At 42.0% G+C, this 26,995-nt stretch overlaps 2 protein-coding genes and 1 non-coding gene across 3 annotated transcripts in view; 1 reads left to right on the top strand and 2 right to left on the bottom strand.

The window, feature by feature from the left end:
* MATN2 (matrilin 2) overlaps positions 1–16,588 on the top strand; it is a 39,911-nt gene extending 23,323 nt beyond the window's left edge. The window contains exons 10-18 of the mRNA XM_058178616.1: positions 748–870; positions 3,970–4,092; positions 5,533–5,655; positions 5,945–6,358; positions 7,887–8,039; positions 9,019–9,078; positions 10,983–11,090; positions 11,611–11,709; positions 15,678–16,588. Of these exons, the coding sequence (XP_058034599.1) occupies positions 748–870; positions 3,970–4,092; positions 5,533–5,655; positions 5,945–6,358; positions 7,887–8,039; positions 9,019–9,078; positions 10,983–11,090; positions 11,611–11,709; positions 15,678–15,730 (1,256 nt within the window). The 3' untranslated portion in view covers positions 15,731–16,588. The remainder of the gene's footprint in view (positions 1–747; positions 871–3,969; positions 4,093–5,532; positions 5,656–5,944; positions 6,359–7,886; positions 8,040–9,018; positions 9,079–10,982; positions 11,091–11,610; positions 11,710–15,677) is intronic.
* Positions 16,589–17,206: 618 nt separating this feature from the next.
* RPL30 (ribosomal protein L30) lies at positions 17,207–26,627 on the bottom strand. The gene is made up of 5 exons (XM_058178624.1): positions 26,524–26,627; positions 26,360–26,410; positions 19,218–19,363; positions 18,282–18,412; positions 17,207–17,304 (listed from the first exon to the last, which is right to left on the bottom strand). The coding sequence occupies exons 2-5, from the start codon at positions 26,378–26,380 to the stop codon at positions 17,255–17,257; spliced, it is 348 nt and encodes a 115-aa protein (XP_058034607.1). The 5' UTR covers positions 26,381–26,410; positions 26,524–26,627; the 3' UTR covers positions 17,207–17,254.
* Positions 17,442–17,575, bottom strand: LOC131196460 (small nucleolar RNA SNORA72). Its single transcript, XR_009154741.1, has one exon. It is a non-coding gene; the product is annotated as a small nucleolar RNA SNORA72 (small nucleolar RNA).
* Positions 26,628–26,995: the final 368 nt, after the last annotated feature.

Genomic DNA, 26,995 nt, shown 5'->3' with positions numbered 1-26,995 from the left:
AAAGATTTCTTAAAGCTAGTTTTTCCTAAAATATGAGATATGCCAGGAAGAGTCTATATGTGACCTCTGTCTGTCCTCAGACAGGGTTTGGCACTGACATATAATATAGTATATTTTATATAGTAAATCGGGATAAAGATTTGAAATATTATTCAATCTTTATTCCATTTATCTTGCCTTCAATTTCTTCCTCTTGTTCCCCTAATGTCTTTATATCTTTTAAAATTTATATAACCCCTTAGGAATCTCCCTTAGGGATGGGGTAGGGACCCAGTCATTCATTCATCATGGTAACCTATTAGGGCAGGCACTCCTATATCTAGTGGGCTCACCTCCAATGACTGCAGTAGTTTAAAAGAAACATTGCTTGCCCCTTTTTCATCTGGTTTTGGGCACAGGTGAAATTAAAAGAAAACAGACTTGCTACAGAATACATTTGTTTTCTTTTGTCTTCTCTAGGAATTTGTCTCTTTTTTTGAACCAGGAAATGATAAATAAACTTTCAATAAGAGTTTAAGAGGAAATAGTTCACAGAACAATTACTTTAGCCCCAAATAAACCAGGGCTGTTTGTGGCTACAATAAAGAAATATCATCAACCCCACCAACTCCCATTCCCACCCCCAATCAGTTGTCTGTATTGTTCACATAACAAATAGGGACAATTAAAGCCAACAACTTTTTAAACAGCATATTATAGAGTATGCACCTATATAAATAAATAAATTATGCTTAAACTGGTCCTCAGGAGCAGATTATTGTTTGCTGAATGACCATGGCTGCGAACATTTATGTGCAAACACTGGAACATCTTACATTTGCCAGTGCATTGAAGGATATGTGCTTGAGAGTGATGGGAAAGCGTGCAAACGTAAGCTTGATTTTAGTTGAATTGCTTCTGTATCTTTTTGCCCTTAAAAGTATTTTTATTGCTTTTCTTTATGTGGATTTCCTTTTTTCCTGGAAATTTGAAATGGTTGATTCTGAGGCCTTGAAAAAATGTAAAATCCCAATTTTTGCCTTTAGTGAGCAATTTCTTTCTTTGTTTCAAATGGACTCAAATCTCCTAAATTCAACAGAGGGAAGAGCTTGGAAAAATTGGTTTTGAATGTGACCGAAAGACATATTTATACTTGTAAAGATTGATAGAACCTTTGAGCCTGTCCGGCATGGAAATGTGTTGACTGTGAATGTCAGTGTGGCCTGTTATTCATAACAAAACTGCAGTTAACAACTACAGCCCAGGGATGGGTTCTACTTACCTTTCTGGCCCATGGCACAGCTGAAGAACTAGTCGCGGCCTGGGAACTGGCCGCGGCTGGGGCTCTAGACCGTGTCGTGCCTCTGCGGCCTCTAACCCGGCGCAGGTCTCAACCAGCTCCTTGGTTTTTCGAGGAGCTGAGGGAAATGAAACGCCGGAGAAGACGCCTAGAGAGTGCCTGGAGATCCAGCCATTCGGAAGCTGACCGGACACTAGTTAGGTCATATAGTAGGACCTACCTAGTGGCATTGAGGGAAGCAAAGCGTTTTTACGTTTCCTCCCTCATTGCGTCGGCAGATAACCGCCCGGCCGCCCTGTTTCAGGTGACCCGCTCTCTCCTTCAACAGGAGGTGCGGGAGGACCCCTTACAAGGGCGTGCCGAGGAGTTTAGTGGTTATCTATACGATAAAATCGTTCAGCTTCGGGATGGGTTGGATCAAAATTGGGTAGATCCAGGTGAGAGGTCGGAGACTCATCTTGTTGAGACTGTTTGGGATGAATTTGACCCTGTGACTCCTGAGGACATGGACAGGTTGTTGGGGAGGTTGAATGCCACCACATGTTTACTGGACCCGTGCCCCTCCTGGCTGGTGCTGGCCACGCAGGAGGTGACACGAGGCTGGCTCCGGGGGATTATTAATGCTTCTTTGTTGGAAGGGGTTTTCCCTGCTGCCTTAAAAGAAGCGGTGGTGAGACCCCTCCTCAAGAAGCCTTCCCTGGACCCAGCTATATTAGGTAATTATCGTCCGGTCTCCAACCTTCACTTTGTGGCGAAGGTTGTAGAGAGTGTGGTGGCACGTCAATTACCCCAATACCTGGATGAAACTGTCTATCTAGACCCGTTCCAGTCCGGCTTTCGGCCCAGATACAGTACGGAGACGGCTTTGGTCGCGTTGGTTGATGATCTCTGGAGGGCCAGGGACAGGGGTTATTCCTCTGCCCTGGTCCTATTAGACCTCTCAGCGGCTTTCGATACCATCGACCATGGTATCCTGCTGCACCGGCTGGGGAGTTTGGGAGTGGGAGGCACCGTTTATCGGTGGTTCTCCTCCTATCTCTCTGACTGGTCGCAGACGGTGTTGGCAGGGGGGCAGAGATCGACCGCGAGGCGCCTCACGTGTGGGGTGCCGCAGGGGTCGATTCTCTCACCCCTCCTGTTCAACATCTATATGAAGCCGCTGGGTGAGATCGTCAGTGGTTTTGGGGTGAGGTACCAACTGTACGCTGATGATACGCAGCTGTACTTTTCCACCCCAGGCCACCCCAACGAAGCTGTCGAGGTACTGTCCCGAAGTCTGGAAGCCGCACGGGTCTGGATGGGGAGAAACAGGCTCAAGCTCAATCCCTCCAAGACGGAGTGGCTGTGGATGCCTGCACCCCGGTACACTCAGCTGCAGCCGCGGCTGACTGTTGGGGGCGAGTCATTGGCCCCGATGGAGAGGGTGCGCAACTTGGGCGTTCTCCTGGATGGGCAGTTGTCTTTTGAAGATCACCTGACGACCGTCTCCAGGAGAGCTTTTTATCAGGTCCGCCTGATTCACCAGTTGCGTCCCTTCCTGGACCGGGATGCCCTATGCACGGTCACTCATGCTCTTGTTACCTCTCGCTTGGATTACTGCAATGCTCTCTACATGGGGCTCCCCTTGAAGAGTACCCGGAGGCTCCAGCTGGTTCAGAATGCAGCTGCGCAGGTGATAGAGGGAGCTGGTCGGACCTCCCATATAACACCAATCCTGCGCAGACTGCACTGGCTGCCTGTGGTCTTCCGAGTGCACTTCAAGGTGTTGGTTACCACCTTTAAAGCGCTCCATGGCTTAGGACCGGGTTACTTACGAGACCGCCTACTGGCACCGTTTGCCTCCCACCGACCCGTGCGCTCTCACAGAGAGGGACTCCTTAGGGTGCCGTCTGCCAAGCAATGTCGGCTGGCGACCCCCAGGGGAAGGGCCTTCTCTGTGGGGGCTCCTACCCTATGGAACGAGCTTCCCCCTGGACTTCGCCAACTTCCGGACCTTCGGACCTTTCGCCGTGAGCTTAAGACCTATTTATTTATCCGTGCGGGACTGGCATAGAATTTTAGTTGTTTTAGGGTTTTAAATTTTTAATTAGGTTTTGGGATTTTAAAAGTATTTTTAGATTGGGCTAATTTAAATAAGTTTTTTAATTATATTTTATTCTGTATGTATTTGATTGTTGTTTTTATTTTGCCTGTTCACCGCCCTGAGTCCTTCGGGAGAAGGGCGGTATAAAAATTAAAATATTATTATTATTATTATTATTATTATTATTATTATTATTATTATTATTATTATTATTATTATTATTATTTACTACTGGTTTGCAATGGGATCGTGCGCGCAAAGCTTCTGCACATGTGCAGATCATCTATGATGACATCCGGGTGGGTGAGAGGAGACTCCCCCTGGTTTTACTACCAGTTTGCAAGAACCGGACCGAAGCGGGGACCCACCACTGCTACAGCCTCTGTATAAATCAAATAGTATCTTATTGGCAGGAAATAGATGTTGACTTGAAACAAGGTATTGTTTTGTTTTGCTTTGCTTTATTTTTTGGGAGATTTGTGAAATAAGACAAGGAATAAAAATAGGGATTATGAGGTAGGAGCTGTTGGGAAGCAGAGCAATACATGTTTATTTTAACATTTATTTTTTTGTCAATTTAAAACATTGCATTGTCGATTGTTTTTAGGTACAGATCTTTGTAAGCTGGTGGACCATGGATGTGAGCAACTTTGTGACAGTGATGGTGAATCATATGTCTGCAAGTGTCATGAAGGATTCATATTAAACAAGGATAGAAGAACCTGCAGAAGTAAGCAAGCATCCCTGAAGATAATTTATCATGCTAAAAAAGGAATGAATAATCAGTATCACTGATTAAGTTCCATGCCCCTAAAGAAGTCTATTTCACAGTGGAACAACTTTTACTAAAAATATTAAAGTCCAATCAAAATCTACTTCCTTAGGATTTAAATCCATCTTTTCCTTATCTGTCTTCTAGACTAACTCTGAACAATTTTGATCATCTTATGCATGACATCCTTCAAGAACTTGAAGAATGTTATCATACCTTCTTATAGGCTTCTCTTCACCAAGCTAAACATACTCCACGGTTTCCAAGCTTTTCTCATTAATTTTTCCTTCCAGGCCCTTCATCATTTTGGTTGTTTACCTCTGGACACTTTCAGTTTGTTAATATCTTTGTAATGTCTAGAATTTGATAACATATTGTAAGTGTATAACATTATAATATATTTTAAGTATATTCTGATCAACGCAGTACGTAGAGGAAAATATTTTTATCTCTTCTAAATGCTTACAAAATGACTGCTTAGTTTTTATTTGGTATCAGAAGTTTTGTTCAGTATCAGCAGTAAGCCAACTTGTCTGTAGTTACCCAAATCCATTTTCCCCCTTATTGAAAGCAACAAGATTTGCCTTTCTCTATGACATTACATACCCCTGCGATTGCTCAAAGATCACAGAAAAGGGCTCCAGGATAACTTCATCTATAGTAATTCCTTTAGGACAGTTAGATATTAATCTGGTTTACAAAATTTAATCTCATTTGTGGTAGTTGAGAGCTCCCTAAATGTCTCATTATTTGCTTTCACTTACTTATTTTCTCTTTGTGTCAGTTGTTCTACTTAGCTTTATTTGAACACTTTCTCTTTTGGAGAAGAACAAAGCAAAGAGTTGAGGTGCTTTGTTATTATCTCCTTACCTGTTATATTAACCTCTTCTATAGGTGACTGCATTGCTTCCTTTTTCTTCTTTTTAATGATAGATAATAGCAAAAAACCAAAAACCACTCTTTGTTTAGCTTTGCTTACAAGCCTAAATTCCTTTTGTACTTTTAAACTTTTCTGGGGATATAAACTACTTGCTGGTTTGCTTCCCTGATGATTACACCCCTCTTCCATTTCCTTTGCTTGACTCTTTTGACTTACTTAGGTCAAATGTTTCCTGTCCCTCTGTATTTTCTGTTTTCCATCCCATGTTTTTCCCATTAACATGATATATGATTATACTTTCAATATCTTATTTTTGAGAAATTTCCAAGCTCCCATGGCTTCCTTTGATCTGACAATTTCTATCCCCAGTACTGGGCCTCATATCTCTCTAAACTTGTAGAAATTTACTTTTTTGAAATTCAGTTTGCATTAAGAAGTTAAGTATTATAGAAAATAATACTTTTAGTATATCATATCTTTAGAAAGTTTTTACCAGAAATCTCTTTGATTGTACCAAGATCAAGATGTCTGCAAGTCCATTGACCATGGGTGTGAACATATCTGTGTTAATATTAATGATTCATATGTCTGTGAATGCCATGAAGGATTTATTTTATGGAATGATGGGAAAACATGCAAAAGTAAGTAATTTATATCTATCACCCCATTATTATTTATTTTATTATTGGAAAGAGTCTCTCTCAAAAGTGATCCTGACAATATTCAGAGATTAAAAAATAAGAACTTGTTTTGATGTTTTGTCATTTTTTAGCAAAAACATATTGATAGTGATGACTTTTAATTTATTTTTATATAAATACCTTTGCAACTCCATTGAATATTATGAATGTGATAAATCCTTAAGTTGGAGAAATAGATTCTTTCGCTGACAATATTCCATTATTCCATTTGTTCATTTTATTTTAACAGGATGTAATGAAGGCCCAATTGATCTCGTATTTGTGATAGATGGATCAAAAAGTCTAGGAGAAAATAATTTTGAAATTGTCAAGGAATTTGTCTTGGGAATTTTGGACTCTCTTACAATATCTCCCAAAGCTGCACGTATTGGTTTGTTGCAATATTCCAGCCATGTTCGCACAGAATTCACACTGAAACAATTCAACACAGCCAAAGATATGAAGAAAGCAGTGACACAAATGAAATACATGGGGAAAGGCTCCATGACCGGGCTTGCACTGAAACAGATGACTGAGAGAAGCTTTACTGAAGCAGAGGGAGCCAGGCGCGTCTCAGCAAATATTCCCAGAGTGTCAGTTGTTTTTACAGATGGACGTGCCCAAGATGATGCTTCTGAATGGGCAGCTAAAGCAAAGCAAAGTGGTAGGATAAATACTTATTAGAAGTGTAAACAGTAAAAGAAATACAAAAGAAAGCTGCAAAAGTAATGCTGCTATTACTAAGTTATATATGGTATCTTTTTTTTAATCTAGAGCTTTTTATTAATTTCTAGAAGAAGGATTCTATTTTATTTATTTATTTATTTTGTCACAACAATATATGTAGGTATCATACAAAAGATTATATAGTATATAAACACATATATGAGTAAATATAAGGAGGTATAAGCATATATATAGGAAGAAGAAAAGAAAAAAAAACAATAGGACAGGAACGGTAGGCACGTTTGTGCGCTTATGCATGCCCCCTATGGTCCTCTTAGGAATGGGGTGAGGTCAATAGTAGAAAGTTTTTGGATAAAACTTTTAGGATTATGGGAAGAGACCACAGAGTCAGGTAAAGTATTCCAAGCATTGATGATTCTGTTACAGAAGTCATATTTTCTGCAATCTAGATTAAAGCGGTTGACATTAAGTTTAAATCTATTAGTTGCTCTAGTATTATTGCAATTAAAGCTGAAGTAGTCTTTAACAGGAAGGACATTACAATAGATGATTCTGTGAGTTAAGCTTAGGTCATGTCGAAGGCGACGGAGTTCCAAGTTTTCTAAGCCTAGGATTTCAAGTCTGGTGGGATAGGGTATTTTATTGTTTTCAGAGGAATGGAGAACTCTTCTTGTAAAATATTTCTGGACACGTTCAATTGTATTGATGTCAGAGATGTGGTGAGACTTCCAAACAGGCGAGCTGTATTCTAGAATTGGTCTAGCAAATGTTTTATATGCTCTGGTTAGTAGTGTGGTGTTTTTGGAAAAGAAGCTACGCAAAATTAGGTTTACAACTTTTAGAGCTTTTTTTGCTATGTAGTTGCAGTGAGCTCTGGAGAATCTCTAGAAATGAAATACATACTACTTGTTTGATGTTAAGGAAGGTTTGGAAATCTGGACTCAGTATAAATTTTCAGTTTCCAAAGCCACATTTCTGGGGAATTCTGGCAGTTTTAATCCAAATGTATTTAGGGGAAATTAACTTGCAGAATACAGTGATCTATAACAACTAATTCAGATAAATATTATAAGCGTGAGCACTTATGAATAAAATTGTCCATAGAATGCCAGTCTAAATGAATGTATTTACATTTGAGACTCCCCTGACTATGATTCTGCAATCATAGTAACAATAATAGGCAATGACTAAATACATATTTTTACACCAAAGCAATTAGATATAATCAACTTTGTAAGAAATTTGAGGGACACTATATTTTGGGTTTGATCATGATAAATGAAAATAATAGGATTTAGCTTAATCAGAATTAATTTGCCCAGTTAATTTCTATGTTATTAAATGTAACTTGCTTCATCTGAATTAGAACTCTTGCATTTTATTGTTGCTTTTGAAATACTCTCTGTAGATAAATTTTTGAATACAAGTCTTTTCTATTAATAGTGCTTAAATGCTATATTTCAGTCTTGAACTATATTATGAAATTTAACTTGTTTCATTTTTAGGAATCACTATATATGCTGTTGGAATAGGGAAATCGATTGAGGAAGAATTACGAGCAATTGCTTCTGAACCTGTTGAAAAACATATTTTTTATGCTCAGGAATTCAAAGCCATGGAAGAGATCACTGAAAAACTGCAGAAAAGAATCTGTGAAGGTACTAAGTAAGCACGACATGATATTCTACACAAGAAACAATTTAAAACTAACATAGATAGAAATTTAGGAGTCCATTGGATTTGGACGACTAAGACCTTAAAATAAATAAATCTGCCCATTCCTTCTGAGCATCTGCATAACTGCTGGAATATATGTGAAACAAAATCAACAATATGCTAGTAGAACAAATAATATTTCTGTAATTATCACTTAAGAAGGATATTTTAAGGCCAAAGTCATAAATTAAAGTATCTACTACTTCAGTCACTTTAACAAAAATGACATGTACAGCTCAAAACTCCACAAAACCCTTCCCTTTTTACACACTGCATTATGATACATTGCTAAAAACTATCCAGGACTATTTGTAAAATAATGTGGGATGGATATTCATTAATGTAAAGGGACTTTCCGTACACTCCATTTGTGCTAGTCTCTGTGTTCTCACAATGCCATCCTTGGACTGAAAAAGAAAAAGACTCATTTGCTTACTTTTTCACTTGATGGATATCTGTGGCTTATCAGATTTCAGCATCCATCATCTCTGATCTTTGGTCATTCAGGCTAGAGCTAATGGGAGACAGTCCAACTCCATGCATCTCTTCTCATTCAATAAATATGAGTAATGGACTCTTTGGTCCTTCAGATTATTTCCTGTGTGCTTCCAAAGAATCATGAGGAGCTTTTTTAAAAAAGGTTTTGTTACATATTTTCCATAAAGCTCTGTAATCCTGGAAACATTTCCCAATATCTAAGATTATAAAATCAATATAAATGACCCAATTCACATCTGAATAACTAAACATAATCAGTAACAAATAAACTATCTCTAATTTTATTTATATTCAGATAACAACTTTTGTAATTTTTAAATTACAAAACCTTTTGCAGTATTTGGCTTGTTTGTAGTTGACTATCACGATCAATAAGTTGGCAATAAGTGCTATTTTATTTCATTTTATCAATATTTTTTCTAGATCTAAAGGATTACCAGGAAACAACAAATCAGCTTCATTCGATGAATTTACTTTCTGAAGGTTTGAGATTATCAGTGTGTGCATGTTGTTTTTATTCAGTTTGCTCAGGGGTGAAATCTAATTTTTTTTGCTACCGGTCCTGTGGGCATGGCTTGGTGGGCGTGGCTTGGTGGTCATGTGACATGGTGGGTGTTGCCAACTTATAAAATGTGGTGAAACTTGCTTAGCAACCAAAATTTGGGGCACAATTGTGGTCATAAGCTTTCTTTCTTTCTTTCTTTCTTTCTTTCTTTCTTTCTTTCTTTCTTTCTTTCTTTCTTTCTTTCTTTCTTTCCTTCCTTCCTTCCTTCCTTCCTTCCTTCCTTCCTTCCTTCCTTTCTTTATCTTGTCTCTCTCTCTCTCTCTCTCTCTCTCTCTCTCTGTCCCTTCCTCTTTCTTTCTCTTTCTCTCTGTCTCTCACTCTCTCTCACACACGCAAACACACACACACACACACACACACACACACACACACACAACCTGGTCTAAACAGAATCTTCCCGGGGAGTTTTCTTGCCAGGATGCTCCTGGCAGCAGCAACAGTGGCAGTAGCGGCAGCAGCAGAGATTGCCTGGGCTCCCCCGTCATCCCAGAACTGCACTCTGCCGGGGAGTTTTTTTTTGTTTGTTTACATTTATATCCCGCCCTTCTCCGAAGACTCAGGGCGGCTTACATTGTATAAGGCAATAGTCTCATTCTATTTGTATATTTTTTACAAAGTCAACTTATTGCCCCCCCAACAATCTGGGTCCTCATTTTACCTACCTTATAAAGGATGGAAGGCTGAGTCAACCTTGGGCCGGGCTTGAACCTGCAGTAATTGCAGGCTACTGTGTTCTAATAACAGGCTTCTTAACAGCCTGAGCTATCCCGGCCCTTTTCCCCATGGGGACGATCCCGGCAGCAGCGCGGTGGCGGCAGAGCTTGCCTGGGCTCTCCTGCCATCCCGGAACTGTGCTGCGCTGAGGAGTTTTTCCACGTGGATGCTCCTGGCAACACTGGCGGTGGCAGAGTTTGCCTGGGCTCCCCCGCCATCCCGGAACTGCGCTGCACCAGGGAATTTTCCTGTGCAGCCATGCTGCCAACGGCGGCAGCAGCAGAGCACTCCCTGCCCTTCAGGGACCCGAAGATGGTTGGCCCGGCCCAGAAGCGGCGCGTTCTCCATCATGGGCTGGATGCAGAGGGAAAGGCAAGTGGGCGGCAGTCAGCCAAAGGCCCCGCGCAAGCCACACCCAAAAGGCAAGCGAGTCTTGCCAGGTCCCCCCCATGAGGCCGAGCACAGTGGGTCTCCCCCCCCCACCACTGCCAGCATTGGCTTACCTTCTAGATCCTCTCCCTGCAGCCCTGCCATGCTTTCCTCACTTTCTGCCTTCCACGTGGCTTTCTGCTTGCCTGCCTTCACACATGGCTGCAGATTGGTTCGGGGGCATGGCCAGCCAGAGATTGCTACCAGTTCTCCAAACCAGCCCCAATCTCCGCTACCTACTCGCCCGATCCGGTCCGATCCAGTAGCATTTCACCCCTGAGTTTGATTCTTTTCCACTCTGCCCTTGCCAGAAGAAAAGCTAACGTCATTTTTATTGTAATAATACTTCTTAATTAGATATAGAAGGTATAGAGAAGGTTATAAGTTTTAATGACACCTGTGCCACATATAGTAGTTACTGATAACAGTAAAAACAGCAGCAATTTTTCCACATTTTTGTCAATATGGCACAAATGCAATCAAAAGCCATATTTACCATACATTTAGTAATTCTGCTCTGTCCAGGTTAATATTTCTAATCCAGCAATTATGCTAATCTTTATATTGCTTAATATCCATCAACAGGGTGGTTCTTTTTGAAACATACACACAAAGAAACCACTTCATAAGAGGGTGAAATATAATCTCACTTCTGGTCTCACTGTGTTGTCCTCTGTAGAACCTGAAGCATCTACCTTAGCAATCACAGATGTTCTTTCCTGTTCCAATTTTGCTGTGCATCATAAATATCTTTTTAAAGAAAAGCAATTATGGACAAAAGCTTCAGGTAAAATTTATTTCTATTTACACCATCCATTACTTTGTATAGCTATAATAATTTATCTTCTGTCATATTAAACAATTGTGCCATGCATCCACTTTGATTCCCTAGGATTCTTGGGATATATTTTGTAGAAAAAGGCAGTTTCCCACTTATGTGTCTTTTTGTTTGCAAATATGAAATCACTGAATTTCCACTTAGTAATTGAAACCCTTGTTTATAATTAGTCTTCTTATCTAAACCTTGGGCAATTGCATTATTATTATAGTGGTTACCATAAATCAGTTTAAAATACATGAAATGCATGTACAATCCTCATTTTAATCAGATGTCTCTGTTTTCCTACAGCAATTTAAAAAGACAGAGAAAGAAACTTTTCTAAAATTATTTTGTCATTCCATGAATTCCATTTTCCAATGAGTTCAATGGACTAAAAACAAAATAGTTTTTGTAGTGATTTTGTTCTTGTAAGGAAAATATATTTCTTACCATTTAACTAAATACACTCCCACCTATTTTTTTTCAGCAAATCCTTCAGATGACAAGAAAACCCTATGCAAATGTGAGAATCTTACAAATTTCCAGAATTTTGCAACTACTGAATTTAGGAAACTAATTCAGCAACATATCCTTTCTGTATATCTATTAATTCTTCATATAGATTTTCAAGTCAATATATTTGAAAATGAATTATATTTCTATTTCTGTGTAAAGAAATACAGTTGTTTGGGGGGTGGGCGTGAGCGGGAGGGGAGAAAGAGAGAGAAATGTCTAATCTTTGTTATTCCATAGTGCAGTTCTCCCAGGGGTGAAATGCTCCCGGTTCGGACTGGCTCACGCGATCCAGTAGCGATGGCGGCTGCTGGTTCGGAGGACTGGTAGCAAAAATCCCTGGCCCTGCCCCCCCGCCTCTGCTGAGCCGCACCATCAGCAGAGGGTTGTGGTTTTTTTTACTTTTAAAAGCCGTTTTTTCTTCAGCCGAAACATGTCTTTAAAAGTAAAAAAAAAGCCTTTGAGGATCCCGCCCCTCAGCTGAGATCGGCAGAGCCTTTAAACTTAAAAAAAAAAAAAGTTAAAGTCTCCTCTGGCGATCTCACCTGAGTTCCTCATCAGCAGAACCTTACTTGTACTCTTACTTGTCGAAAACATGTTTTCTACAAGTAAGAGTAGAGATTCTAAGGCACTTACCTGATTACTGATGAACGCATGGCTTTTTTCCCAGCCCGAAAGCAGTTTCACTTTCAGCCCAGACAGAATCAATTGCTTAGCTAATCTATTTCCTCAGTGAGCAACTAATGCTGGCTGGCTTTGCTGGCTGAGGAACTCTGGGAATTGAAGTCCACAATAAAATAAAATAAAATAATAAAATAAAATATTTGTGCAGCTTTCTGAGATTTGGTGTGTTTCTGTAGTGTTTCACTCTAACTACACAAACACACAAAATCTCAGAAAGCTGTATGTCGTATTTGTGTGTGTGTGTGTGTGTGTGTCGTGTTGTGTGTGTAAAGTGTGAAAGTTGGTTTTTGAGCTTTTTGTGGCTGTGTGAAGTGTGACGTGCAGCTGCTTTTACATTGTGTGTGAGTCAGTTGTGTTGTGTTGTGTGTGTGTAAAGTGTGAAAGTTGGTTTTTGGTACCTCTTATTGTTTTTTATACTTTGTTTATTATTTTTATTATTTATTGTTATTGGCCACGCCCACCCAGTCATCTGACCACCAAGCCACGCCCACCAATTAAGCCACGCCCACAGAACCGGTAAGGAAAAATTTTAGATTTCACCCCTGAGTTCTCCCCATACCTGGCAGTTATGTTTCAAATGACTATAGCTTTTGCTGGAATAACACTAATTCTGTGACCAAAAGAAATCCAACTATCAGCTGATAGCAGTTAGTATTTGAATACAAGCATACAAACTTCCTCAATCAATTTTAAAGTGCTGGTCTAGTTATCTGTCCAAACATACTTTGTCCCTAAACCCAATCCTATTCCATGGTGAGATTAATTAGCAGGTGTTTCCTTGGCAGCTATTAATTATATGTAATCTAATTGTGTGTGCCTTTGAATTAGTATTGACTCCTAGCTATGTAACACAGTACTTAAATACCCTGTCTGTCTACCTATCACATTAATACCTACCACAATTATATTGGAACTTTAGGCAGCTCACAGAACTAGTCTGCTATATTGATTAAGTACCAGGCTACCAATCAGGAGACTGAGTTCTAGTCACAAAGCCAACTCAGTGGTCTTGGGTTAGTCATTCTTTCACAGTTCAAGGAAGGCAACAGCAAGCCATTTTCAAAGATCTTGCAAAGACAACTGCAGACTTGTCCAGGCAGTTGCCAGGGATCAATGATGATTTGAAGGCACATATCCACAAAAAAGGCAGCTCACAACAGCAATTTAAATTTAAAACCAAGAATAAAAAATAGACAAAACTACTTTACAAAAAGCACCTACTGTAGGTTTAAATCTTAAAATGTTTTCTAGAAAAGTTGTTTTAAGAAAGTTCTGATAGGTAGCTAGGATTGAAGCCAAACATGTTTCTCATAGAAGGCTGTTCCAGAGGGGCTGGGCTAACAATGGAAGTTGGTTACTCTAACTTCTGAAAAATGGAACCACCAGCTGCTTTTCCTGGCATGATCAAACTCATCAGGCCCATTTGAATGGAGAGGAAATTGGTCTTGAAGGCTTCTGTTGCCAAGCCATAATATAGTACTTTTCCCTCAGTTATTTGAAAATTTATTGCAGAATTTGGCTGCTTGAGTCCAGTTGACCACTAGAAGGCAACAAAGAGCTTATTTCTTTGCAATTCACTGGATTTTTGCAACCCAAATCTGGCATTTCTAATTCTGCCCTCTGGCAAATTTTATATGGTTTATGTACAAATGCACTACTCATTTTCTCATATTATGTTCTTGTTTCAATCTGTTGATATTTCAATACATAGAGTGAATTATGACGACGAATAATGCTAAATCTAAGGATTGGCTTTGCTTTCTTTTCATGAATGGCAGTACATAAGTATTTGGTCTACTTGTACACTGTAGCTAGTGCATCAGTCTTTAAAAACATTAATGATGATGCTGAAGCACAAGCCCCCTCTAGCTGCAGTTTCAAAATACAGAATGGCAGTTTATATAATGTGGCTTGTTGTCCAGTTGGCTCCTTATGTGACCTGATGGGTATCATTAAGATTCTCAATGACTATTTATTTAAATAAGCTCATTATTGTCATCAGCAGTATCTACCCAACATATTTTCTGTTGGCCAATTTCAACTGCCTTTGATTCTTCCTATCGTTGGAATGTTTTCCAATGCTTTTTGCTGCAGTTTGGGCTCAAAGGTATATAGCGTCCATTGGCCGTATTGACCGATGGTGCCACCTCCCGAGTGAAGATTTGTATTTTTAGATTGATTTGCAAGGAAGAGGCAGTATTAGCACCTCCTAAAATTTGGTGCCTTAGATTAGTCATGGCCCTAACATTACATGTCCAAGGTATTCCCAACGATTTTCTCCAGAGACCATAATTCAAAGGCATTTTGTTCCATCTTTTTTGAAGAAAAATTCAGGCTTTTAAAGCCTAATTGTGAAAAATGAGAGCCTTGATAATACATATTTTTGATGTCAGTGTGAGATCCGTTTTATATTTGATGTAGATTAGCCAGTCTTTCTCCCAAGTAGATGTCTATTTTATGGCTATGGACAGCATTGGCCCTCGCACCGCCTCCAGTGCTGGCCACCCTCCACCTGGCTGATGATCATCTTCACTAAGGGTTATTTTTGGGCTAGGCCTTATATTAGGCGCACACTTAAAATCAGGGTAGGGCTTATTTTTGGGGAAACACGGTATTAGCAAAAATTGCTGGCCTAAATATTTGTGCCAAAAGGAGTCTGCAAATTTCTTTTTCAGCGATGATTTTATGTTTAGAGAAGCCTGTCTAAGCCAGTTCTGGTTATTTTCTACGTACAACTAAACCATTTACCTGCCAACATAGAGAGTGGTAAAGTGGTAGAGAAGTGGTGTTTGCAAGAACTATTACAACAGGTGACATCATAATTCTTTAGCATTCATTCCACAAGCCTAATTTTATGTGTGTGTGTGTGTGTATTTCATATATGAACATAATGCTGAGTGTTTATCTTGTTTCACTTGATGCCTTTGGAAAAACCAAACAGGATACTACTATTGATGCGACAATTCACTTTACCACATAATATATACCAATGCAATTAAAACAATTGCATTATACTTTACAACAGAATTATTTGAATAGTTTTATGGTCAGAAGAGAATTTTAAGTTCCACTTGTACTATTAGCTCAGTAAGGATTTCTAACGCTTAGCCGTTTATTAAAAGCAGCAACAAAATACCATCTTCCCCTTGCCAAAATGAAATGTCCAAGAACTAATCAATGCTGGATTTTTGGAAATACAATTATAGATACACAGCTAGCTCTGATTCTGACTTATTTCAGGGTTTTTCGTTTTAAAAGAAGTAACTTTAGATTTCCCAAGCTTGTCCATTATGTGTAGATATTCTCGATATTAAATATTGAAGCAGGCTAAAATTGTTTTCCTTAACTTGAAATTACTGGAAGAAATGTCAAAAAGAATAGAAGCACTGGAAAATCGATTAAGATACTAATAAAATGTCCTTAGCAGCAATATACCTTTGTTGGATATTTACACACAAGAAAATATATCAAAGTTATGTAGGTAGGTATGTTTTGCACAAAAAGGAGAATTTATAACTTCAGTAATTTAGAGTACCATGTAATAGTGTATTTTTGCATTGACTAAGATAAAATTACAAACTTTTTAGAAATATAATAATGTAAAATATTAGTATAAAAGGCAATTTTTATTATTTAGAAATCTGGAAAGGCCAATATTGTTCACTATTCATTGTAATAATGTACTGACTGGATGCACTCAAATGTTACGTTACAATGGTGTTCTATGCTTCTCATGTAGCACTAATGTTAATATCCACAGTAATAGCAAATAATTTCTCTGTGCTTAAACTCTTCCTATAGCCAGCACTTCTTCCCATAAGTGATTGATAGGGAATTTGAGAAGTAGTAACCAACATATTTAAGGCACATTCCCTACGTTCATGTTAACCACTAAGTATTGATATATGGGATAGGGTTTGGGGATATAATGTATAAAATGTTATTTTATTGCAAGAATTATATACCAAAATTTTGAATATCTTAACTTTATAAAAAAAATCCTCAAACATATGTATCACAGAAGTATTTTAACAGTGTTGGCCAATAGATACCTGGAGGAATGGATAGCCATCATACGGTGACATTAATTCATTTCAGAATGAATTATAGTATTATTTCAGAACAAATTAAGAAGTGCCTTAGCTGAATTATGCCAAAAACAAATTATGCCCAAAACCTTTTCCAACCATCTATTGTTTTTCTTTCAGTTGTTCATAAGCTCTTCTGTTTGGCTTCCTTGCTCTAAATAAAAGGCTGAATTTGCTTAACTATATCCTTATTTACTATTAATGTGTGGAGGTTCCCCCAAGTTAACTCTTTTTCTCTCTCTTCCTAGCACACTTATCGTTTCTTTTTACCTATCGTTTGGCTAGCATTTTTTTCTATTCTGCAGCAGTAGCAGCTTCTACAAAGAGTTGCAAGTCTCTCAGCACACTCAGAATTTTTTTCCCCCTACTGAATGTGAAACATTGCATAGCCCTAATTAGAATATGATTGGTTGGTTCCCTCCTTCCTGCATTTATACAATTAAGCAACTCTAGATGGTTTCTAATCACAAAATTAACCATGTTTAAAAACCTCTGCTGGTTTTCAAATGCTCTGTACAATCTGAATATGCTTACATATGTATTTGCACATTTATGAAGTAGGTGCTCCAAGAGAAATGAGATGATGAGAAATCTGGATATTGTAGATGAGTTTGTATTTTTTTTTTGTCATCTCTCTTTCAGTTAAATACAAAACTCAAATCAGCGGAGTCAAATATGGCTATATTCTTTAATCCCATTTGTCTTTAACTCCTAATTAAATTATTTTATTTAGACCGTTACTATTTGATTTCTCCATCAAACTTTGTTGTGTCTGACTTATAAAAACTCATACCAACAACAGATTTAAAGCCAGTTTTATTACACAAAATTTAAAGTTTATTAATTTTACTTTTCACTGGTTTGTTCTGGCATGCTTCTAATGATGTCCGAGTCACCTGTTGGGGAAAACATACTTCAGTATCAAAATTTCACAAACACGTCATGTACAGTATACTATATTACAAAAATTTTCTTGATAACCTTTATCTGAATATATTCCCAATGATAGGGCATACTACAAAGTTCAATCAGTTAATGTAACTTGCAGGTAAAAATCAGAACTAGGGAGACCAACTAGCCCTGAGGACACAGTGCAAAGTGGTAATATAGCGAATGTCTAGCCTGCCCCGATTACTGTACAAACCAGAACAGCGAGAATATTCGCATTTAACTTTGCATCAAGATAAATTAACTTTTCACATCCAATACATAGTTTAAATCCCTAGCCTCTGATAAATTACTTTCTAATGCACTTCAAGAACCCATACAGCAAATGAATTTTGTTAGTTACCAGATGCTTAATTCTGGTGCTAGGCAACTGACTCAATTTATGTCGTTTGTAGTCTCCCAGTGTCATGTGATCACCTTTTCCAATCTGACAAGCAAAGCCAGTGGGAAAACTAGATTCACTTTACAACCATGTTATTAACTTAGCAGCTACAGTCATTCACTTAACAACTGTGGCAAGAAAGATAGTAAATGAACTTTATTAGTTACCAGATGAATGGTACTATATTAGGATGATAATAAAGAATGGACTTTATTAGTTACCAGATGCTTAATTCTAAAATTATTTGCGCCACTGGACCTACAGGCCAGGTATCAATTTCAATGTCCTCCTGACAAACATATTTTTGTCTGATCAGGATAAAGGTTATTCTAGTGAGAATATAAATCTTAAACCACATATAAAGTAAGATTATACAATTTTTGCTTTACTAACACTATTGATTTTATATTAGCATATTGAAGTGCAGAGTTCTCAATTCAATAAAATTGATAAGAGAATCCTAGTGAATAGATCAAGATAAAGGCAAATCCAATTAAAATAACAGCTTCATCCAGACAGAGATACTAAATACAACATACATACCTGGGTCAATTATAGCAAGTGTACATACTCTGTAGTACTTCCCACAAGCTGTTCCCAGTTCAATATTGTTGCCACTGTAGTGATGCACACCAGTTTTGGCCAACATAGCATAGTACTCAATTTCTGATTTTCTAAAGGTACAGAAATAAACATAGAATACTTATTTGGCTTTGTTCCAGATTAAGTCACATTTTACTTCAATGGAATCTCCTTAGGACATTAATTAATTTTTATTCATTTCATTTGTTTATTAAAACATACAGCTACCAGTTTATCAAAAGGAACTCTATATAGTGAACAAAATAAATACACAATACAACTATTTAATTCAATCTCAATTTACACTGCATTAATTTTTATGGGACTAATGCATTATGAAGACTAAATTAAACCTATTTTAATCTGCAATATACCGGTTGGAGCTTAGATTTGAGGAGTAAATTGAGTTTCTCCTGGTTAGTAACCAAAGACCATTGGTGCTGGCAATATTTTTGCAAAATTAAATCTCATAAAGCTTTATACATTATATATCCATATCATTGCTATATGAAAGCAGAACATACGTTATCAATTCTAATACATCAGTATAATACATTTCCCATGAGCATATCAACCTATAAAGGTATCATAGTTTTCTTCTATTATATATATTCAGAACTTTTATCTTCACATTACCCTATCACATAGGCTTCCTGCTTTTTTTTTTATCAAGTTAATAACCTACAAGATCACAAATTAGTGTTGGAATGTCTCATCCAACCTCCCTCCATTGCTGAAATCTAATTTCAGCAAAAAATCTGGCTGATTAATATATTTGAAAAGATATATAAAGTCAAAAATATCTACAAGCTGATAGTAAAATATTTTCATTAACACTATAAGAAAGCAACTCTTTTATATGATCTTTTAATAAAACTAATCAAAAAATGCACTTACCGCAAAGCAGGACAGTTATTGGCTAGGATAACCAACTTGGCTTTGCCCTGCCGAATCATTTTCAGAGTTTGTTTATATCCAAGTACATATTTACCACTTTTCATAACCAGCTGAAGTCTAGAGTTTATGGACTCTAAAGATTTTTTCTGTTAAAAAAAACATATAGAATGTAATTCTGCATTTTATTAAATTTTTATGCCGCCCATCTCACTGCAACATTGAGCACTTACAATATAATAAAAAGTAAAAAAGATAATACATCAGCTACCCTCAACATAGCACACTCCATTGGGGCCCCAGGTCCGACAGCAGAGGCCAAGTTTTCAGGCTCTTCCCAAAGGCCAGGAGTGTTGGGGTAGACCTCATCTACAGCAGAACATTCCAGAGGCCAGGGGTCATAAGAGAAAAGGCCCTTCTCCTAGACCCCGCCAGTTGAAATTCTTTGGCACAGGGGATCCAAAGTGGGCCCCTTCTTCTGGAGCAAACAGGGTGGTCTAGTCCCTTCGGAATGACATGGCTCTTCAGAGACCCTGGACCTATGCTATAAAGAGATTTAAATATAAGGACCAACATCTTGAATTAGACTGCCACCCAAAAAACTGGTAACCAGTACAGTATGCGTAACAACTGTGTCACATGTGCCATTAAAGGGGCTTCCAGAACTGTCCACAGTGCGCATTCTGTACCGGGAAGCCGGAGGGCCAAAATACAGGAGCCGCCGGATGATACAGGAGCCGCTGGATGATCCGGAATGAAGAAGGGAGAAGCCGCGGCCTCCGCCGCAAAAGACGAGCCGCGGCCTCACCTCACGCCCAGCAACAATGGCCGCCGTTCGCGGCTTGCCCATCCTACCGGTCGCGTTCTCGGCAGCCGTGAGTCCGAGAGAGTCCACAGACCTCTCCCACGGCTGCCGGGATGTTAAAACAGCTGACCGGGGGACGCAAACCGCTCGACAGGCCGCCTGGGCGCCGCCATCTCCTCCTCTGTCGCCCGCCGTCGGCTCCGCTCCTCTACCGAGCTGCCATCTTGCGCATGCGCAGAGCTTCCCGGCTTTCTCCGGCTCTCTCCAGGCCCTCCCCAGGTCTCCTTCGAGGTTTTTTCCTGTGGGTTGACGTGGGGGAGTGGCATGGAGGTGAAGGGCTGTGAAGGGCCCCCTGTGGCCCCTGCCCGAGACTGCCTCCCAGGTTGTTTGTCCTGCTCTTTGCCGCGGTTAACATCAGCGGCAGTTTACATCGTGCCGGCCCTCTGGTGGTGTTTGGTCAGGTTCCTCGGACAGGCCTGCCCGGTGGAGGGGGCAGACCTTGGATTGGACCTGGACCTTGAGGAGGGAGTGGCCGGCCTGAGAGGCCTGGACTATCCTGGTAGGATAGGAGTGGGGGGGGGCGTTGAGGTTTCCTGGCCTATTAGGCCCACTCTTCTTGGGATTACAATTGGTGTTTTACCATCCTCAACACCTTACCATCTGTAATCTGCATTGTCATCTGCACTTTATGCATTTATGCATTTTATGGCCGGTACATTATGGCCGTGGAAGAAGACTGGAGACCGATCTGTGATCTACAGGGAGTTCTATTTTTATTCTTATTTCTGGACGTAACTTTCTGGACGTGTTTACTTGGAAACATCTAATTGGAAACATCTGTGGACACCGCTGTTAGGAGAGTAATACCACCTCCCCAGGTCATGGACTTTAGGACTGAGCTCTGGGCAGAGCAGTAGTACCTTTGTCATCATGGACTTTGCTCTGCCTATGTTCCAGCCGTCATCTTTAAGCCAGCCACCTTTTGATCATCATTAGTCAATGGGTGTCCATTTGATTTTGGCATGACATTTGACCACTCCGGACAGCATCGCCTCTCGTCGGCCTCTATCCTCTATTTATGCATTTTATTTATGCGATATTCAGCACTTGAACTCTTGCGCCTGCAGTGCCCCGCCTCGCAGGAATGGCCCGCCGCACTATCAAGGGCCGGCCTCAATGGTCTTGGGACCCACAGAGGTGGCATCACGAAAAAAAGAGCCTTTGGGGTTTTAGATAGGGTTTTAAGGGAGGGAGGGTTAGGGCGGGCGTCGGGGTAGCCCGTCGGGTGGGGAGCCAGTCCTGCGCGTGCTCGTGGCGGTTTTTAACGGGTTCGGAGGTTAGGGGAGATTACGTTCCTGTTGGTGAGGGTGGTCTGATTTGCAGTAAGTGGGAGGGGCAGATATGGCGGAAGGGGGATCATATCGTCCTAGGGGGCGCGCTCGATGTTTGCAGGCGATCGCGCCCGATCCTAAATCCTTTTCCCGTTCCCGGATGGTCAAGACCCTCAGAGCCTGGGCCTTGGCTGATGTTATGCAACGCACGGTCCGTAGTCAATAAGGCCCCTAATCTCGATCTTATTCAGGGGCGCTGCGGACCTTATAGGCGTTCTGAAACCTGGCTGGGCACGGAAGGGGAGTGCCTTGTCGAGATGTGCCCGCGGGCTTCCGTGCATTCCATCAGCCGAGGGCTCAGGGTAGGGGTGGGGGTGGCGGTTGTGATTAGAGAGTCTAGAGCCGAGGAGACCACTGTACCTCAGATTGCGGGTGTGAATCCCTCTTTGTGAGATGGGGCCATAGGTGTCAGATGGGTTTGCTGATCACGTACCTGGCTCCTTGCTGCGTGTCAGCTGCCCTGCCCGAGCTCCTGGAGGTGCTGGCTGGAGTGGCAGTTGAGACCCCCAGACTTTTAGTCATGGGGATTTTAACTTGCCATCTTCCGGCTCGTCATCAACGGCAGCTCGGGAGTTCATGGCCTCCATGACGGCCTTGGACCTGACCCAAGTAGTTGATGGCCCTACTCACATCGGGGGTGGCACTCTGGACCTGGTTTTTATCTCTGGTCAGTGGTTGAGAGATCTGGACTTAAAGGAAATAGTCATTGAACCTTTGTCATGGTCAGATCACTCTCTTCTTCGCCTGGACTTTCTGACCGCCATTCACCACCGCAGGGAGACGGAGCCGATACGTTGGTTCCGTCCCAGGCGCCTGATGGACCCGGAGGGTTCGGACGGAGCTTGGGCCATTTCCTGACGGTCTGGCTCACGGCTCGGCTGAGGAACTTGTTGCGGCCTGGGAACGGGCGCGGCGGGGCCTTAGACCGTGTCGTGCCTTTGCGGCCTCTGACCCGGCGCGGGTCCCAACCGGCTCCTTGGTTCTCCGAGGAGTTGAGGGGATGAAGCGCGGAGAAGACGCCTAGAGAGTTCCTGGAGGTCTAGCCGTTCGAGGCTGATCGGACACTAGTGAAGTCCTATACTAGGGCTTACCTAGTGGCAATGAGGGAAGCGGCGTAGCTACGCCTCCTCCCTCATTGCATCGGCAGATAACCGCCCAGCCGCCCTGTTTGGGTGACTCGCTCCCTTTACATCAGGGGAGCGGGATGACCCGTTGCAGGGGCGTGCTGAGGAGTTTAACGGTTATCTATCGATAAAATCGTTCAACCGGGAGGTCTAGATCAAGATTGCAGTGACGGGTGAGACGGCTGAGGGTGGTCTTGGGGACATTTTATGGGATGAGTTTGACCCTGTCGCTCCGAGGACATGGACAGGTTGCTGGGGAGGTTGAATGCCACCACATGTTTACTGGACCCGTGCCCCTCCTGGCTGGTACTGGCCACTCAGGAGGTGACACGAGGCTGGCTCAGGCTATTATGGCGCTTCCTTGGTGGAGGAGTCTTTCCGACCGCCTTGAAAAAGGCGGTGGTGAGACCCTCCTCAAGAAGCCTTCCTGGACCCGGCTGTTTTAGGTAATTATCGTCCGGTCTCCAACCTTCCCTTCGTGGCGAAGGTTGTAGAGTATGGTGGCATATCAGTTTCCTTGCACCTGGATGAAACTGTCTATCTAGACCCGTTCAGTCCGGCTTCGGCCCGGTTACAGCACTGAGACGGCTTTGGTCGCGTTGGTGGATGATCTCTGGAGGGCCAGGGATAGAGGATGCTCCTCTGCCCTGGTCCTATTAGACCTCTCAGCGGCTTTTGATACCATCGACCATGGTATCCTGCTGCGCCGGTTGGAGGGATTGGGAGTGGGAGGCACCGTTTATCGGTGGTTCTCCTCCTATCTCTCCGATCGGTCGCAGACGGTGTTGACAGGGGGGCAGAGGTCGGCTCCGAGACACCTCACTTGTGGGGTGCCGCAGGGGCCGATCCTCTCGCCCCTTCTGTCCAACATCTATATGAAGCCGCTGGGTGAGATCATCAGTGGCTTCGGTGTGAGGTACCAGCTGTACGCTGATGACACCCAGCTGTACTTTTCCACACCGGGCCACCCCAACGAAGCTATCGAAGTGTTGTCCCGGTGCTTGGAAGCCGTACGGGTCTGGATGGGGAGAAACAGGCTCAGGCTCAATCCCTCCAAGACAGAGTGGCTGTGGATGCCGGCATCTCGGTACAGTCAGCTGAGTCCTCAGCTGACTGTCGGGGGGGAGTCATTGGCCCCGATGGAACGGGTGCGCAACTTGGGCGTCCTCCTGGATGAACGGCTGTCTTTTGAAGATCACTTGACGGCCGTCTCCAGGAGAGCTTTTTACCAGGTTCGCCTGGTGCGCCAGTTGCGCCCCTTTCTAGACCGGGATGCCCTGTGCACGGTCACTCACGCCCTCGTGACGTCTCGCCTGGATTACTGCAATGCTCTCTACATGGGGCTCCCCTTGAAGAGCATCCGGAGGCTTCAGTTAGTCCAGAATGCAGCTGCGCGGGTGATAGAGGGAGCCCCTCGTGGCTCCCGTGTGACACCTATCCTGCGCAGACTGCACTGGCTGCCTGTGGCCTTCCGGGTGCGCTTCAAGGTTCTGGTGAACATCTTCAAAGCGCTCCATGGCATAGGGCCGGGTTACTTACGGGACCGCCTACTGCTACCGGATACCTCTCACCGTCCCGTGCGCTCTCACAGAGAGGGACTCCTCAGGGTGCCGTCAGCGAAACAGTGTCGTCTGGCGACACCCAGGGGAAGGGCCTTCTCTGTGGGGGCTCCCGCCCTCTGGAACGAACTCCCCCCAGGACTTCGTCAACTTCCGGACCTCCGAACCTTCCGTCGCGAGCTTAAAACTTATTTGTTCATCTGCGCAGGACTGGATTAGTTTTTTAAATTCGTGGGTTTTTAAGGGGTTTTAAATGGGTTTTGAATGGGTTTTTAATGGGTTTTATTATTTGCTAAATTTTAATTGCGGCCAATTTGAATAAGTTTTTTAGTGGTATTTTAATAGTATTTATTTTGTAATAGTACTGTCATTTTATCTGGCTGTAAACCGCCCTGAGTCCCTCGGGAGAAGGGCGGTATAAAAATTTAAATAATAAATAAATAAATAAATAAATAAGTTGTAGCATCTGAAAACTCTTCAAGGGTAGTCTCATGAAGAGCATGTTGCAATAATCCAGCGGTTCTCAACCTCTGGGTCAGGACCCCATTGGGGGTTGAATGACAATTTGCCAGGGGTGGCCTAAGACCATCCGAAATATGGGAAGTATACTTGTGAGACGAAGAATCACGCTCCAATGATTGACTCCACAAGCCAGCTGCAGGCTCTTCAATTCGCTAGCCGAATTCGGCTTCAAGCGCAATGAATTAAAAAAAGAGAGAAATCTTTGCTCTGATGTCTCCCTCTCAAGCCAGCTGCAATCACTCCCAATTGCTAGCCTAATCTGGCTTCAGGCGCGATAAACTTAATAGGGGAGGAGTCTCCGCTTTAATGCCTCTGTCCTCAAGGCAATCGCAAGCAGTTCAGATCTAGCCAATACAGCTTCAGGCGCGATAAGTTCAAAACGAAAATAATTTTATGATTGGGGTCGCCACATCGTGGGGAATTGTATTAAAGGGGTCACAGCACTATAAAGGTTGAGAACCACTGCAATAATCCAACCAAAAGATGATCAGACCATGAGTGACAGGGCATAGGGCTTATATGCCAGGAATGGATGCAACTGGCACACAACACAAAATTGTGCAAAGACTCTCTTAGCTCTTCTATTATATATCATACATTAAAATACCTTGTCTACTTTCTCCCTAGATACCTGCTAACCTCACCATGTTTATTCAACATTAATAGTTTGCAAGCTTTTTAACACGGTACAATGCAACCGAAATATCTTTTTTTAAAATCCCATTTAAAGCATAACTAATATTTGTTGAACTTTCTCAAAAGCTCAGTCAAGAGTTATTAGAATACAACTGTATCTTCCAGCCTTAAAAACTAAGTGGTTTGAGAGCAAAAGCTAATCATGTTTATAATTCTGTTACAGTTCTTGTTCAATCCCAAGCCATAGAGTAACTTCAAGAGAGAATTCATAATATAAATTGCTTAATCAGTAGTGTTTAATAAATCCAAATACTGAGTGTTTCTTTTCATCCTAACATGTTTGTCTTTTAAAATGCCTATAAACTGAACACATTTATTCAAATCCCTGTCAAGTTTCCGATGGACTGTTTTTTTTAAATAAAGCATACTTGCATAGAAAAACTCAAAGAAATGGTGCAAGATCCGAAGATATGGAGACCTGGCCCTGTGGCAACCCCCCTCCCCGCCCACATACATTTTTCACAGCTACAACAAAGCCTCAATCTTCCATATAAATCCTGTCCCTATGTGCGCATATACAGCACAGATGATACCAGGAGGCGGCAAAACCTACGGTCATCAGCCAAAGACCTACAAACTGATTCTTACATGCTTCTTTGTGTCATAGCATCCGTCTTTGCTATTCCATACGACACTGGCAAGGAAGCAACAACTAGGGCAGAGAGCTCCGAAATGGACTGCGCCTCCTAGAACAGGGGTCTCCAACCTTGGCAACTTTAAGCCTGGAGGACTTCAACTCTCAGAATTCCCCAGCTCAGCTGGCTGGGGAATTCTGGGAGTTGAAGTCCTCCAGGCTTAAAGTTGCCAAGGTTGGAGACCTCTGTTCTAGGAGGCTGAAGAAGGCCCCTTCGCTATTGCCTAGGAGTTATCAGTGCCTCTTCCGATCAGCAACCCTCCACCCCATTTGATCAGAAATTTGTCGTCTCGAGTCAAAGGCCTTTCGCAATCGTCGGAGCGCTTCTGTCTCCCTCCACAACCTCTGGCCTCGGGACCCTCGGTTATCCCCTTTTATCGTCAGCTCAGCCGGCTGGCTGGCACGCTCACTCACCGTCTTCTTGGCGGCCACCATCTTGCCGGCTCACGTCGGCCCTGCCGTTGCCTGCGCAAAAGGAAAACAGTCAACACTGCGGCCGAGCACAGCCGTTTTCCACCCGCCAAACGCTCCCCTCACCCAAGGCAACCCCCTCCTCCAAAGGCCCAGGCCCCGCTCACCAGAGGAGCGCCTCCAAGATGGCCGGGCAACGAGGAAAGGAAGTCTCTCGCGGCAACGCGTAGGACCACGCGGGTCAGCGCGACCGACAGCGACTCTCGCGAGAGCGGACACCTCGCCCCCCCCCGTCCGAAAAACCCTGGCGGCTTTCTGGCTTATATTGAGGATGCGCGGGCAACAATCGCGAGACTGCCGCGCTTTATAAAACTAGCGATTTTTTAATAGATTTATGTGGGGCATGAGCTTTATCCTGGTTCACAGTGCAAAGGGTAAAGCAGTGTTTCTCAACCTTGGCAACTTTAAGAAAAATGGACATTGAGAAGAATGAATAATCGGAGGATGTCAGTTTGGCTGTATAGAACTGCTGCATAAAATTTTAGGGTTCATTATTAGCATTTTAATATAGGTGAACTTAGCATTTTAATATAGCATCTTTGCGTCCTTTTCAACTTTTGGAAACCATCTTTTTCCTTT

The sequence above is a fragment of the Ahaetulla prasina genome, chromosome 3, assembly GCF_028640845.1.
Source record: "Ahaetulla prasina isolate Xishuangbanna chromosome 3, ASM2864084v1, whole genome shotgun sequence".
Lineage (NCBI taxonomy): Eukaryota > Metazoa > Chordata > Lepidosauria > Squamata > Colubridae > Ahaetulla > Ahaetulla prasina.
Note: the sequence above shows the minus strand (reverse complement) of the source record. Positions and strands in the feature narration are given on the sequence as shown.

What these genes read in the sequence shown, in the direction of transcription:
- RPL30 (XM_058178624.1), bottom strand. Translation starts at nt 26,380, where the DNA reads ATGGTGGCCGCCAAGAAGACG. An exon ending in AATAACTGTCCTGCTTTGCG is followed by an intron (nt 18,413 to 19,217) that starts GTAAGTGCATTT and finishes CTGTACCTTTAG; the next exon opens with AAAATCAGAAATTGAGTACT. An exon ending in ACTTGCTATAATTGACCCAG is followed by an intron (nt 17,305 to 18,281) that starts GTATGTATGTTG and finishes TTTCCCCAACAG; the next exon opens with GTGACTCGGACATCATTAGA.